The sequence below is a fragment of the Anopheles coustani genome, chromosome 3 (genome assembly GCF_943734705.1).
Source record: "Anopheles coustani chromosome 3, idAnoCousDA_361_x.2, whole genome shotgun sequence".
Lineage (NCBI taxonomy): Eukaryota > Metazoa > Arthropoda > Insecta > Diptera > Culicidae > Anopheles > Anopheles coustani.
In genome coordinates this window covers 30,018,394-30,032,888 of record NC_071288.1, presented here as the reverse complement: position 1 = coordinate 30,032,888, position 14,495 = coordinate 30,018,394, and the positions used below count along the sequence as shown (strand labels likewise).

Sequence of the window (14,495 nt, the reverse complement as noted above, 5' to 3'; positions counted from 1 at the left end):
TTTCACCCCGCAATAAGGATGAAACAACATCGGTCGCGGTAATTCATAACCGGCTGAAAATACAGCAAAGTCACGATGAAAGTACACCGGAAAGTTTGGCTCATGTTTACCCTAACAAGTATTAAATGTTACATAAAAAGTATATTTGCTTTGATGTTTAACAGAACACTTGAAACAGAAATATTTTGTATTTGTATTTGTATTTTGTATACTTGTATATTGGATTTGACTTGACCACATCATGTTCCGTTTCATGTTGCATAAGGTTAGATAAAATTCATCATCATTATTTTCTTCTAAATCTATAGAAGTCGTAGGCAAATTTTTTAAACATTGCTCTTATAAGTTTGCTCATATAAAGATTCTCATTTGAAGATTTTTGAATACTTGATCGTATATTTTCTAAAAAAAACAGCAACCAAACCCGGTGAAGATATTAAATATATCTCTACAAATAAAAATCATTTATCAACTATTCTACGATATTCGTCTTATTTGAATATCAAAAGTTTCTTCTAAACAAGCATTTTAATAAAATCAACCCTGTATTTTTATATGTAACGTATTCATATGTTGTGTCTTTGGTGTTAGGACCTGGGGTTGAGATAAGCCTTTTCTTGTGTTCAATAATGCAAACATAAATACTCACATACTGTATAATGCAACGTATTGTTCTAGAACAACATAAAGTATGAGAAAATATTGCAAAAATATTTGTTTGTTATTTCTTATAGCAAAATATGTTTTTTTTTTCATTAGATTTCATAATTAGCTATTTGTTTGGTTTTTGTTTTTAAACATATAATTTCTGTTCAAACTGATCAATGAACATGTAGAAAAAAACTCGTATTTATTTAGTTTTACTTCTTAAGGAAAAAGTAGCTGCAAGTTATTTTGTCCTAAAAAAAAGTCAAACTTTAATTAACTTCTGAGTAAGTAAGCTCGTTTTTCTTTCCTGACAGTCTTCGAAAGCGAAACAAATTTCTAATTCATGCCTGTATGCACATTTAACATTGCTTGCCGCTACCATAGGCATCCGCCGGAAAATCAAGTGTTAGGGTGGTAGGATCGTAATATTTCCATCGCACACGATTCTACACACACTCGGTTTGACCAAGAAAACCATCTCATAATCACACCGAACCCACCGACACCAAACCCGCTCTATCTATATACACTGCTGTTTGAGATTATGTCGGCGTTTATAGCTCTTATGCTCGGTCATAAAGCGAGGGCAAGGAGAAACCATCGGATGGCCCGGTACATGAATGAAAACACATCACGATCCGACCCTGGTTCCGATGGTCACGGTCAGGTCCGCTCCCCGCCCTCGACGGCGGTCATCGCACGAAGCAGAGACCCCTATTGCCGTCACCTAATCCCTTCTCACCAACGACGCCGAAGCCGATGAAAATGTCTTACGGCAATTATGATTTACCAGCATCGGGAAAGGAGGAGGCACGCACGGCGAAGGCAAAGGATCGTTGCTTGGGTTGGTTTTTGTGCAAAATGTTGTGATCCAAATCGCACCGAGCGGTCGGTCTGGAAGAGGCAATTCATGACTACGCGCTTTTGCTTTTGCTCTGCATTGTTGTGTCGCCATCAGGTCGCTTTCCCGGGGCCTCTGGTTCTCCCCGATGCCGCGATCCACTTGATGAAGGCATTACCCATTTCTGGGCCAATGACATTATAATGCTTGAGCGCCAATCAATCGCGAGCATACACACGCACGCGGTTTGCGAAGGTTAACGACGTGACTTGGTGTCGATTGGAAAATTGTGGAAAGTCAGCCCCTAGCGCACTTGGTGGACGACATTTTTCTCCATCCGTCAAGGGAATGTTGCCAAGGGATGGAAACCAAGTGGTGGTGGGGTGCGGTCATTAGCCTCTCCACAGTAGCGCCACCACACACGGGTGTGTGTGTGTGTGTACGCTGTGCGTGGTATAAAAGTACCGAAGAAGGGAAGGAGGAACCCAAGGAGAAGTGGTGGTTCTCCCAGCAATAAACGGATAAGGGCGTTTGGCGACCAATAATAGCGTGCTGCTGGTACGAAAATGGGTGCCCTTGTTTCTTTTGTGTGTGCCATAATGTGTCGGCACTTACCCTGCCCCTCCGAGACTCCTCCCTCTTCTCCCGAATGGTAACCCTTAATATCCCCCATCAAAGAGGGGAAATTAAAAGTGAAAGCTCCAACACACGCTGTAGGAAAATTTTCCACCCGTAGTCCTGGCGACACACAGAAGGGTGGTGGTGTAGTGCGTTTATGCTAAAGCAGTACCCATTCAGCAACCTGCCCCCATCCTTTTACAAGCACGCACGACATTGTTACTCTGCAGAGAACTTGGTGGTGCTATTTTTTGTTAACGCGGGGGTGCTATTTTTTTTTAACGTACACGACATGATCAATTAGCATATGCCAACCAACAACGTCATCAACATTGCCGTCACCATATAGTGCTTTGTGTATTGACTCGTGCTCTAGATCAGGGGTCGGCATACGTTTCCTGCAAAGGGACCAACTGATGAAAAAGAGTCCACAATCGCGGGCCACATATCTTAATCGAAGTATTGATGTTTCTAAAGTCAAAGGCTTTTTAAATGGAGTACCGATTTTCTAATCCGGAAAATAAAATAAAAATAATAATAATATTTAACCATTAATTTTGAAACTTATTTTCCTTTCCCGTTGTACGTGGTTGGGATTTGAACCCACGCCGCCGAGGTGGTGAGCCCCGGCGCTCATGGGCCGATTTTCTAACCGGCGCTACCTCTCAGCTGTCGCGGACCCCCAAATATTTTAAGTTAATTTCTTTTAAAATCGTTGTAGTTAATCATTTACTCAGATTATTTTACTTTACCAAGTTGTGTTAACGGGCGTACTCTCAGTAATTGAAACAACTCAGCTTTAGTATGTGTTGAATACTTTTAACCATAGTTTGTTATGTCAAAAAATTTATTCCTTGAATGCATTTAGCAAAGTAAGCATTTTACTTTCCCGCTGAGTGCTAGAGGAAGTTTACGAAACTGGGTAATTTGAGAACGGTATAACTGCGATCGAAAAAGTCTAAAAAATATTGCCTGAAGTACACATGGAAGTTGTCTGGCATTCGACATCTCGTTTAATGTTTTCAACGTTTGTTTTTTTTTTCTAAATAAACACGAGTATTGTCGCGATCAAATCTGACAAGAAAAGATTTTCTTACGGACTGGATAAAAAAATAGCTGACGCGCCGGAAATTGGCGACCCCTGCTCTAGATAGTTCGCACCGTTTTTGTATCCGATCGATAAAGTTATTACAAGCGAAAAAAGCGATGGGACACTCCTATTCCAACTCCATGTTCGCAAGTATTTTTATTTTAGTTCTTCCCTCACCCTGGGGAGGTGTACATTAATTATTGTGTTCAGCTGTTTTTTAAACGATTCCAAAGTTCAAACCGGGCGAGTGCCCCTGTACTACTGCTCCTCCTACCCATCGCGAAACAACACCGTTTGTAACATTGCTATGATGACGGCGCCCTCAAGCGTCATAAAAGCTAACGATCGGCGAAAGTAAGTGTGCCACAACACCAGTACCTTCTGCCCATCCACACCACCCTTAGGTGCCTTAGAGAGAGGCCGCACGCCTCTTTTTTTCGTACCTCGTCTAACCTGTTCCATGGCGAAGAACTAGTTTTTGGTGACTAGTTCACTGGAGCGCAGGAGAAGCGGACGGACACACCTTTTCCTTCCACGACGGACGAAGGGAAAGGGAGTGTGTGGTGCAGCGGTGTTGCCAAACCACCTTGCCAAAAGCTCCCGGGTGAGTTCAAATGGAAACCTCGGTGTTCAGGTTGTTTGCGAAATTGTGTACACATCGGGTTCCAATTGGGGGTGTTAGGAATTAACTGGGAGAGTTAAGGAGTCGGAACGGGAATTTGTACATTCCCGATTACCTGATCCTCAGCTCGTAGGGGTTGATGGGTTAGGTTTTCTCGTCCGGTCGATTATGAAACAGTCATGGATATCCAGTTTTCTACACTTGCTACATGCCCGACTCCGAAGGGAGCTAGAGCTTATTGAGGAACTCGTTAGTTCCAGATAAAGTTATAACCTTTTACGTGCCTAAACTGTACCATTTCCAACTTTGGCGAAGCCAGCTCCCGCTTGTTCGGGTTAAATGTAATTTTAGTTTTCCCGGCGGAGCTTTAGGTTCGTTTTCCTCCGATCAGGGAATATCGATTAATTATTTCAGGGCTTTAGCTTCTTCCTACTTCACTTCCTCCTGGTGTCTCTTATGTGACACCCGGACGGAAATGTCAGCAGCTGCTCTTCGGCTGACGAGATATAGCGTTCAACTATGATGTAAGGTTAGTTTGCAAGGGAGATCTGGAATCTCCCAACGGAGATAGTGGCGCTTTCCGTTCTACGTTATATCCCATGGATACATGAGCAGGAGACTTTGCCTACGACTAGAGTTCATTATATTTTTAACTCGCCTTTTTATCCTGCCGTGCCCGGCACCCATCCACCTCGATCCTTTTCGATTTCGCGGCCTCACAATGGTTGGTTCATTATCACTTTCCGCGAGGTAGATACTGGAGCTTCCTCCTCCTCCATACCCCGCCAGTAATTGCAATTTCACCGGCAATCGCTCGCGTGCAATCAGCCATCTTTCGTTACGTTGGCTGGATAAGAGGAGTCGAGACAGTGGGAGGAGGGAGGTTATTGAAGAATTTTTCTCCTTCCGTGTTCTATAATGTATATATTGCCGACGGGAAGGAATGTTACCTCTTTTCCCTTCCAACACCCCTACACTCGATGGCTTGGCTATATCATTATCGGGGTGTGCTTTCTAGGCGGTGGATAGCCGTCTTACCTGCTTTCTTGCTTCAGCTCGGAGAAACGAAAGCAGCAAACACTCTCGTGTCCAGCAAGTTTTCCTCTGCATAGCATTCGGATGGGTAGACCTAGAGGGAGGGGTTGGATGAGGCTCAGTTCATTCCATGTCTATTTCTTTTTCAAAGTAATACTTTACCTTTATGCTCTGCCTCGACCAATCGGTGAACATATTCCACATTTTCAAGTGCCACCGCCAAGCTGATGGGATGGCAGAAGGGAGGGATCCATCGTGCAGAACGCCGGTGTTATTGATTTGATTCGCTCGCGTGTCTCGTCTAATGAGCGCCTCTTCTCTTCTGCGGAACTCCTCGAGGGTCTGTGCTTTTTTGTCTAGGAAACGGCCATGCGTGATAGGCCATAATGATAATCCACCTATGGCGTTCAAACAATGTTCTTTGATGAAAAAGGTCTTTGTTTGTATCTGTGTGTGTGTGTGTTTTAATTATTATCAATACAAATTCTAGTGTATCGCCTTAAATTAGAGCTGCAGAAAATCTTGTCTTAAGTTTGGTCTCGTGCTGTTTTTAAGGTTATCATTACGATTCTAAATTGTTTCGTGAAAGATCTTTCCACTTGTATGCTGTATAAGCCACATTCTTTTCAAGATTTTTAAAGGTTTTTATCATTGTTATCTCCCGCAAATGTTATTGGCATAGAAAATGCACTATACATATTTCAATACGCGTTGTTTGATAATTATATTCAACATTTATTATTATCCATAATCCTATATGTGTACATATTAGAACATTTTATTCGTTTCTATATTTTATCGTAAGCCAGAAATAAGTATGCTACTAATGTTACTGTTTTTTTATCAATATTGTACATTTTTTCCTCTCTTTTCTCTCTTTCCCCCTTTTTCTCTCTTCCATTCGTTTACGCTGTGTAACGTTTGTTTTTTTGTAAAAACAATACAACAACTCAATCCGAAACGTGACACCTTAACATCCCTCTCTCTCTCCCGTGGCGTTTTCTGCGTCAAAACAAAATCAATTTGAAAATAAAACGTTGTATAAAATAAAATGTCACTTCCCGACGCGTGGAACACAACCCCCCACCACCCAACCCCCCCTATCCGTGTACAGGTGATATCGGCATACTACGACCAGAGCGGCTCGCTGGTGATGGGACCACGCACCGGAACGCCGATGCGACTCGTCAGTCCGGCCCCGCCGGTCCTCGTACCACCGGGTGCCGCTGGGCCCCGCGCGCCCCAGGCTCCGCCACTCTATCCCCCGCAGCCGCAGACCGCCCAGCAGAACGTCTACTCGGCCCAGAATGGATCCAACGTAGGAGGTATGTAGCATCATCCGGGCGGTTACTCTTAAGGGAGATTCTTTTTTTTTTTGTTCCATTTCAAACAGGACCGTATGCAAGCAAAGCCGTCTTATTGCAGTTACTACGATGCATTTCTCCTTTTTTACGTATTAGAGAAATCTTTTATTTTCCCATTTTTTATTACCTTTTGTCTTCACAAAAATTTAATTTCCATCGAAAACTTTTTATCTTTTAACATTTTAATAACTCAATTGTTGGGTTAAATGTTGCTCTACGTAAGATATCACTGACGTTTGTGTAAATACATTCTAATAAGGCACTGTTGTTGACTGTGTCGATGTAATAAGGATAAAATTGTATTCGAATTTGTAAATGTGCATATAAATGAACCTTAACGGTTGCAATTTTTGTGGTACGAATTTTGTATAAAAAAAAGTTATAATTGAATTCGATCTTATAAAACCATGGCAATCGTGTAAATCCTGTAACTAAAAGCCAAACAAAAATCAATCCGTAATGTAATATGAAATTTCCCCCCTGACAAAAATAAGGCTTGTTTCTATTATCTGTTAAATGTTCCCGAATGGTTTAACTCGTTCAACAACAAACGCTTAAATTGCCACTTTCTTGACAACACCGGTTTTCCCCTGTGGAATGTTTCACATCTGCGGTGAAATCAAAACTATGCACCCAAGAATGATGTGTACTCCGCTTTCCACATCAATCAGGTTGATTGCTTTCGCGCAACGAGGACGGGTTTCCGCGCAAGAAATCGACGTAAAATGATATTACTTCGTTGTCCGACGGGTGAAAGCGGGGAATAGATAAAGGGGTAGATCGTATAATTTATATTGCTGGTGCACCCACCCCCCGGGGGATAACCTTGAGTGGATAAGAGCTTTTGTTATAGTTTTCCTAGCATTTCTGCAGCAACCCGCGAGCAGTTTAATGTGCGTTTTGCTTTATCTCTCGTTTTTAACGCCATTTTTGTTTTACCCTTCGAGCGGGGAAAAATTTATTATTTTTCAACTCTTAATTATTCGACCGTCAGCTTTAACATGCTCTGTTTCATGACCAGAGCCATATCCATCTCGATCACTCCGGTGGTGCCTTTGTTTCGCTCTATCTTCCATCGCAAAGTCTGCCACCCGACTAACATTAACCCAATTAATTATGGGTTGCATTTCATCCTTTCGGTGTGATGTTCATATAAAAAATCAGTCTTGTGCATTGTGTGCTCCATTGGGAGAAAGTGGGTTCACACTAATGCACATCGGAGTGCACTACTTTTTTTTTCAATTGAAAGCATTTAAACACTTTTTGAACCCTTCAACTCAGTACCAATTACTGAAACGCGGTCAAGTTTAGGTGTTGGGCTAGGTTTGAAATTGTGTGCACTGCAGGGTTATATTTCCTACAGCTGTTTTATCCGTCACGGCAAGCTCTCTGTGCCGGTGATGATGATGGTAACTGTCGTCGGGCTGACGTGAATAAACGAGACGTCATGATCGGATCGTCAGCCAAAGGGGATGGTTTTCCTCCGCGCGCCTTGTGCCTCTACAACCCTATGGAAGGTGGTAATCATTGTAGGGCTCCAATTTGCTATCGTCACCATTCACGCCAACGAACGTGTGTGCGCGCATAGAGAACGTGTATTTGCTGGGAAAGCGTTAATTTAATTTCTTACCGGCGTCTGTTGAGTGTGGAAGCCGGATTTTTCAACGATAATTGTGATAAACGAATGAATATTGCGATGGTAAATTCAATCGCAGGGATAGAATACAGGGTGGGTTTGCAAAGATTTTTATGTTTGAAGCACGATCAACGAGTTTTTCGTGATGTACATTGGCATTTTTGCTCAATTTAGTCAATCTTATATATAAATTTTATAATTTGGTATTGAATAAACTATCAGTAACTCTCCTCGGAGAGAGACCAAGTCCCGATAAGGAGCGTTGTGGCATTACATTGTGGCAAAATATGTAGAGACGCTCTTTTCCATTACTGCCTCTAATAAAAAATTTATTTGAGCTTTCGCCTACAAATTTTTAAACACTTTACATGCGTGAGGATCACGACCATGAGGCAATGCCAGCTTCTCGGCAAAAGAGGTTACAGAAATAACATCAGCAATTACCACCCATCGATTAATTGCAATTCAATTTTAAATCAACTCGTCTGACTATTTAATGAAGGTTTATGTTTGCTTTAAAAGAGAAACCGTGATTTTCAGCACCCGGCGAGGGTTTTTCATGCATGAAGAACATGTGACGGATCCAGAAACACACTTCCAAGCTTCAGTTGTTTGTGCTACGTGTTCCATTTTCCAACGGATTCATTTAAAATGCAAATCCAGTGAATGATAATAATGCAGTGCAGTGGTAATATAGTGAAGGGAAAGTAATGATTAAATATTTACCTCGTTCGATGTTCCAACCTACGGTTTGGGGAAAATCTGTTTCCCTTGCGTTCGAGGCGAGGAAATAAAGGTGAACCTGGTTTACAAATGTTTGTACCTAAAAGTAAACCCCAAACTTTACTCCTGGCTCTAGGCAAGCCTTTATCCCAAAGAAAGTATTGATTTAGCCTCTTGACGGGTTTGACAAGGCGATTTTTCTCCACGTTCGCCATCGCAACGTTATTTAATTCACTTTCGGTACTTGGAAGAGGAGAAAGGAACAAGAGTTACTAAAGCATATTCCGCCATGGGGGGAAAACAGGGAAAAGCTTACCTAAAACAACAATTTGGTCACGGTATCGATCCAATTGTGGCGTGTTTGGAAACAAGCCACACTCTTGGCGGACCAAAACAAACCGTTCCACAGATACGGTGGAAATTATTGAGCCGGAAAAACCTTTACCAGAGCTGATTAGAGGCTTTCCAAAGAAATTTCTCTCCTTCAGCCGATTATATATATATGTCACCGGCATGACGAACGAGAAGAAGGAAAAGCTTAGGTTTCCACAAAATCTGCCACAATCTCGGGCAATTGCTGGCCAGGGAGACACCTCCACCCTCCCGCTCCTTCCTCGGGTGACACTCTATTTTCACTTGCGACATGCGGTGGCCTTCCAGGGCCGAACCGAATGGCGAAAGACAAGTTCCCCCATCCATCTTTTTCGAGTGGGCGGGCGGGGTTATGTAAAATTCAATTGAATGTGCAACGACGAGCGAACGGGGTTTGGTTTGGAAAGCATAATTATCTGTGGTTGACTGATTGGTTCGCGGTAACTCGGCGGAACCTAATCATCCACCTACCCAAACGGCCAGGTAAAAGGGATTGTCAGAAACAGAAAAAGCCTTTTCTACGTGCATTGTGCTGCTGCAGCGCAGGGAAATCCAATCCGATTTTGTAGACTTTCGTAATGAGGAAGAAAACGGTCAGGGAGGAAAGCATTAAATACGTAAAGATGTATAAGAAAAAGGTTATGCATACATTTCCCGGACATCCGGAAGGAAGGAAGAGGGTTTTGCAAGTGCTGTAATTAAAGTTGTAAATTGAATTCCAACTTTTGTCGGGCGCAATCGAAGTTTTAAATTTGTTGTTGAGCCTTTCCCGGTTTGGACAAGTGCGCTGGAAAAGTTTTCCTTCGTACGAATCCATAATGCACGGTTTTTTGATTGAGTTTCCCATGTTTTTTCCGCAATTCCCAGGACTCGGTGCCTTGAACACGTCGTCCCTGACCACCCGCCGGGACTCGTTCGACCGCAACACATCGGCCTTCAGTCCCTCGCTGGACTACACCTCGGCAGCCTCGACGAACGCAATGGCGACGAATGCGGCCGCCGTCGCCGCCGCAGCAGCCGCCCGCAAGTGGCCCGTCGGTGCCGGAAACTACAGCGGCCTCGGCACGGTGGCGGCCGCCTCGGCCAGCCCGCTCGGACCCTCGCTGACCCCGCCGCCCGTGTCGGGCCTGGGTGCGCTCGTGACAAGCCGGGCGCCGGGTGCCGAAACGAAGTACCGCCAGGTGAACCCGGGCCTGGTGCCGCCCGGCATCTCGACCGCCAATGCGGCCATGTTCGGATCGAACGCCGCCCAGGCGCTCCTATCGCGGCTCTCCAGTGCGGTGACGCGCCCAACCGCCGCCCCCACGTCCGCTCCGGCCGTCCCGGGCGCGGTCGTTGCGCCCGGTGGGCTCGACCGACCGCCAGGACGCTCGCGGCTGCTGGAGGACTTCCGCAATCAGCGCTTCCCGAACCTGCAGCTGCGCGATCTGACCAACCACATCGTCGAGTTCTCGCAGGATCAGCACGGTTCGCGGTTCATCCAGCAGAAGCTCGAGCGGGCGACCGGGGCCGAGAAGCAGCTGGTGTTCAGCGAGATCCTCGGCAACGCGTACAACCTCATGACGGACGTGTTCGGCAACTACGTGATCCAGAAGTTCTTCGAGTTCGGCTCGCCCGAGCAGAAACAGTCGCTGGCTCAGCAGGTCAAGGGGCACGTGCTCCCGCTGGCACTGCAGATGTACGGCTGCCGGGTGATACAGAAGGCGCTCGAGAGCATCCCGGCCGAGCAGCAGCAGGAGATTGTGCGCGAGCTCGACGGGCACGTGCTGAAGTGCGTCAAGGACCAGAACGGCAACCACGTGGTGCAGAAGTGCATCGAGTGCGTCGATCCCGGCGCGCTGCAGTTCATCATCGACGCGTTCCGCAACCAGGTGTACTCGCTCAGCACGCACCCGTACGGGTGCCGCGTAATCCAGCGGATACTGGAGCACTGCACGCCGGAGCAGACGGCACCGATTCTGGCCGAGCTGCACGCCAACACCGAGCAGCTGATTCAGGACCAGTACGGCAACTACGTCATCCAACACGTACTCGGTAAGCTACTTATTCCTGCTCCTGCACAACTCCTTCAGCTCGTTTACTCATACCTTACATTCTTTTTGATTTTTTTTACATGTTTTCTCCCGACGCGCGCAGAACACGGAAAGCCGGAGGATAAGTCCGCACTGATTGCGAGCGTGCGCGGTAAGGTGCTGGTGTTGTCGCAGCACAAGTTTGCCTCGAATGTGGTGGAAAAGTGCGTCACACACGCCACACGTGCCGAGCGGGCGCAGCTGATCGAAGAAGTTTGCTCGTTCAATGATGCGTAAGTTGAAGGGAAACGAACGGGATACCATTAATTTTACGGATAATTGTGTGGGCAGCTTTGTTTTTTGCTTCGCAAGTTGATTAGGCTAGAGTTTATTTTTTCTGATCTTGCGGGTCGAAGAAGAACTAATAATCTTCAATGAAAATGCAACTCAAAAAGTGGGTCAGAGAAACTTTTCAATTTGAAATAGCTGTCAGGTGCATTACATGGAAAAAAAGAACTAACATGATTTGTTAGTACTTCTTCTCATAACGACTATTCAAATCGTCAAGTTTCTCTGTCCCACCCTATACAATTATGCTTCATGGATGTTACAAAAAGTGCCCACTATAATCCGTAAAACCACCTTATACACGCCCGTACAGAATCAACTACTTTTTCACAACTAATCGCTTTTGTTCTGTTTTCTACCGCGCAGTGGATTGCATGTCATGATGAAGGATCAGTACGCGAACTACGTGGTGCAGAAGATGATCGACGTGTCGGAGCCGACGCAGCGCAAGGTGCTGCTGCACAAGATCCGACCGCACATGAACTCGCTGAAGAAGTACACCTACGGTAAGCACATCATCGCGAAGCTGGACAAATTTTCGCTTAAAACGCCCAACTCGATTGCGGGCGGTGTCGGCGGTGGCAACTCGGCGGGCGCTCCCGGTACCGGAGCGAACGCCAATGCCGTAGCCACCGTGGGCGGTGGAAACCCCGGCGGAAACGCCAACGGTGACAACAGTGCCGTCAACGGACCTTCGAACGGCGGTGGTAATGTAAACGGAACCGGAACATCCCCAGCATCCGGCGCGAATGGTGGTGCCGGTGGCAACGGCAACACTAATGGTAACACCGTCAACTCCAACGGTGTCACCACGAACGGCACCGTCGGCAACGGCAGCAGTAGCAACCCCGGCAACAGTAACGGTACGGCCGGTTTGCGCCCCATCGGCCCACCGACGAATGGAGTGATTTAAATGGCCGGGTGTGTGTCGTTATGAAAAGTCATCAACACCCAGAACTAATTTCACACCACCCTTGGCTGAAAGTGTGTTATTAACGTAGAATACCAACTCTACTTAACTTTTTCGATGCATATTTACTACACGTACATTAGATTATATGTATTTTCTAACGGCTTTCCCCATAGAGGCACCGTCGTTTGCATTCGAAGCATATGTTTATGTTTTGCGCATGGTGGGCGCGAACTGTAAATTTATTCTGTTCCTCGTTAAGATAGGTTTGTCTTGTACATTTTTTACCCCGATGTTCGATCTCAATTTGAAGACGATGTTTCAAGCCGACCAGAGCTAAGAAGAAAATTGTTTCGAAACAGCAGTATAAACGCTGTATAAGAGTGTGTTTCACTAACGAATTATGCGTTTGAGGGCAACCCGACGAACGTTTGATGCTAGGCAGTAGTAGGGCCTTGTAACGTGTGTATAAAATTAGGCGAATGCTAACAAAAGCTCTCAAAGTTTGTCCCAAAATCCTCAAAACTAGGACGATTTCTAGAAACCGCGGTCGAAGAACGCTCAAAGTCGGGGTTTATTTTTTGATGAACAAAATCTTTCCCTAAACTTTGATCTGAAGAATATCTTCAGCGCACCGCAAGAAGATTAAAGAAGTAGTAGCTGTGTACCGCTGGAAAACCACTGCAGCTCTTCGTGCAAAAGTGTTTGCGCATTATGAGCGGTCTTTTACGCGGCATGAACAAATCGCAGCATCCGGTATAAAATATAACGACGAACTAAAAGTTTTTTGCTAGCTCATAAGTAAATCAAATAACTATAATTCTCTCCTGGAAAGAAAGTCGAAAAACATTCACTAAGGGAAGCTAATTAGGTAGCCACACAACGTGAACGCACGTGACCGATGGAGCTTACTCGATGTACGATGTTTGTAACTCTAAATGTGGGGACGCTATCTTTTTCATACACATATATATATAACTATACACACGCATATATAAGTTTATTTCACTACACTAACGGCTGAATGGAGTCTCCAATTCCTTAGCATGTTAAGACTTAACATGGTGGGAGATCATTTTTGTTGGATAAAACAAAGGATATGTTAGCCAAGAGGCCCCTAAAAAACACATTCGGCAGTTGGATAATTGGTGGCACACGCGCAAACCACTGCGAGCGGATGGTTTAGTTGCTCGCAACAGGAGATAGATTTTTTATTAATAGTAATGGAAATTATGTGCCCCGTTTGATGTTAGCATGGTTTAAGTAAATTTACATGAACAAATTAAAACGAAAGGAACCCAGATGAACTAGAAATACGATTACAGTCGTCCCGTCGCGAGTAGGGTGAGCAAAGTAAGCAGTATCAATTATTTTTAAATTATTACTAGGACGAAGCTGGCATAGGGATCATTTTTTCGAGATAAAAAAAACGAATGTTAAGAAACAAAAACGAACTTGCATCCACGGTATAGCGATCGAAGTAAGCGGGGGAAACATATTGAAATTAATTATGCAACTAATGGGTGTGCAAAAAAAAGTGCAGTAACACAAGGCTGATATGCCATGATCGACAGAAACCTGCAAACACACAAACACGCACGCGCACACATTGCATGCTACCAGGCAACCAGGTGGGTGTATGTGGGTGGGTGTGGGTGTGTGATTTGGCACATTAGGATAAGTGTAGTACAGTTTTTAAGTAAGACTAAACATAAAGCGGCAACATCCGTGTCTCCTACCCTTCTCTTGGTGCATTTGGGGCCTCTGTCACAAGGGTTAGGAATGTTGAAACTGTATGTGGTACGGGCAGGAGTCACACGCTTTTTTGCTTGCTATGTGTTCGAAAGCCACAGTACGTTGTCTTTGAAATGTGCTATGTTTTCATTGTTGGCACGCAAAGATCAGATTGGTTTTGCAGTTATAAAGTTCTCGGACGGCCGAGCACGCAGTTTAGAAGGTCAAATTTATCGAAATACTAAAGCAGCATTACACTACCATCGATATGTAATACAGTAGTTAACACGTGTAGAATTCCACAATAGTACTATGTAAACGCAAAAGTAAAGTGGGTGCTTTGAGAGATCCACAACAATAACCTCTGTTGCTTCTCTTTGGTTGTAGCTTACGCGATCGTACGCGATCGGACATAGTTTTTTATTCTTTTCAATGCTTTCCGTTGTTTTCAGCGTTGCAGAACAACTTGTAACGCTGCAAGCAAAGAAAAAATAGGCATAACAGAACCGTATCGAAACACACCGATAAGAAGATATACATTG

At 44.7% G+C, this 14,495-nt stretch overlaps 1 protein-coding gene across 3 annotated transcripts in view; it reads left to right on the top strand.

The window, feature by feature from the left end:
• LOC131260180 (maternal protein pumilio) overlaps positions 1–13,222 on the top strand; it is a 152,986-nt gene extending 139,764 nt beyond the window's left edge. For all 3 annotated transcript variants that reach the window (XM_058261856.1, XM_058261854.1, XM_058261855.1), the window contains 4 exons: positions 5,969–6,179; positions 9,817–10,983; positions 11,086–11,254; positions 11,676–13,222. In XM_058261856.1, coding sequence (XP_058117839.1) covers positions 5,969–6,179; positions 9,817–10,983; positions 11,086–11,254; positions 11,676–12,222 — 2,094 coding nt within the window. In that variant the 3' untranslated portion in view covers positions 12,223–13,222. The remainder of the gene's footprint in view (positions 1–5,968; positions 6,180–9,816; positions 10,984–11,085; positions 11,255–11,675) is intronic.
• Positions 13,223–14,495: the final 1,273 nt, after the last annotated feature.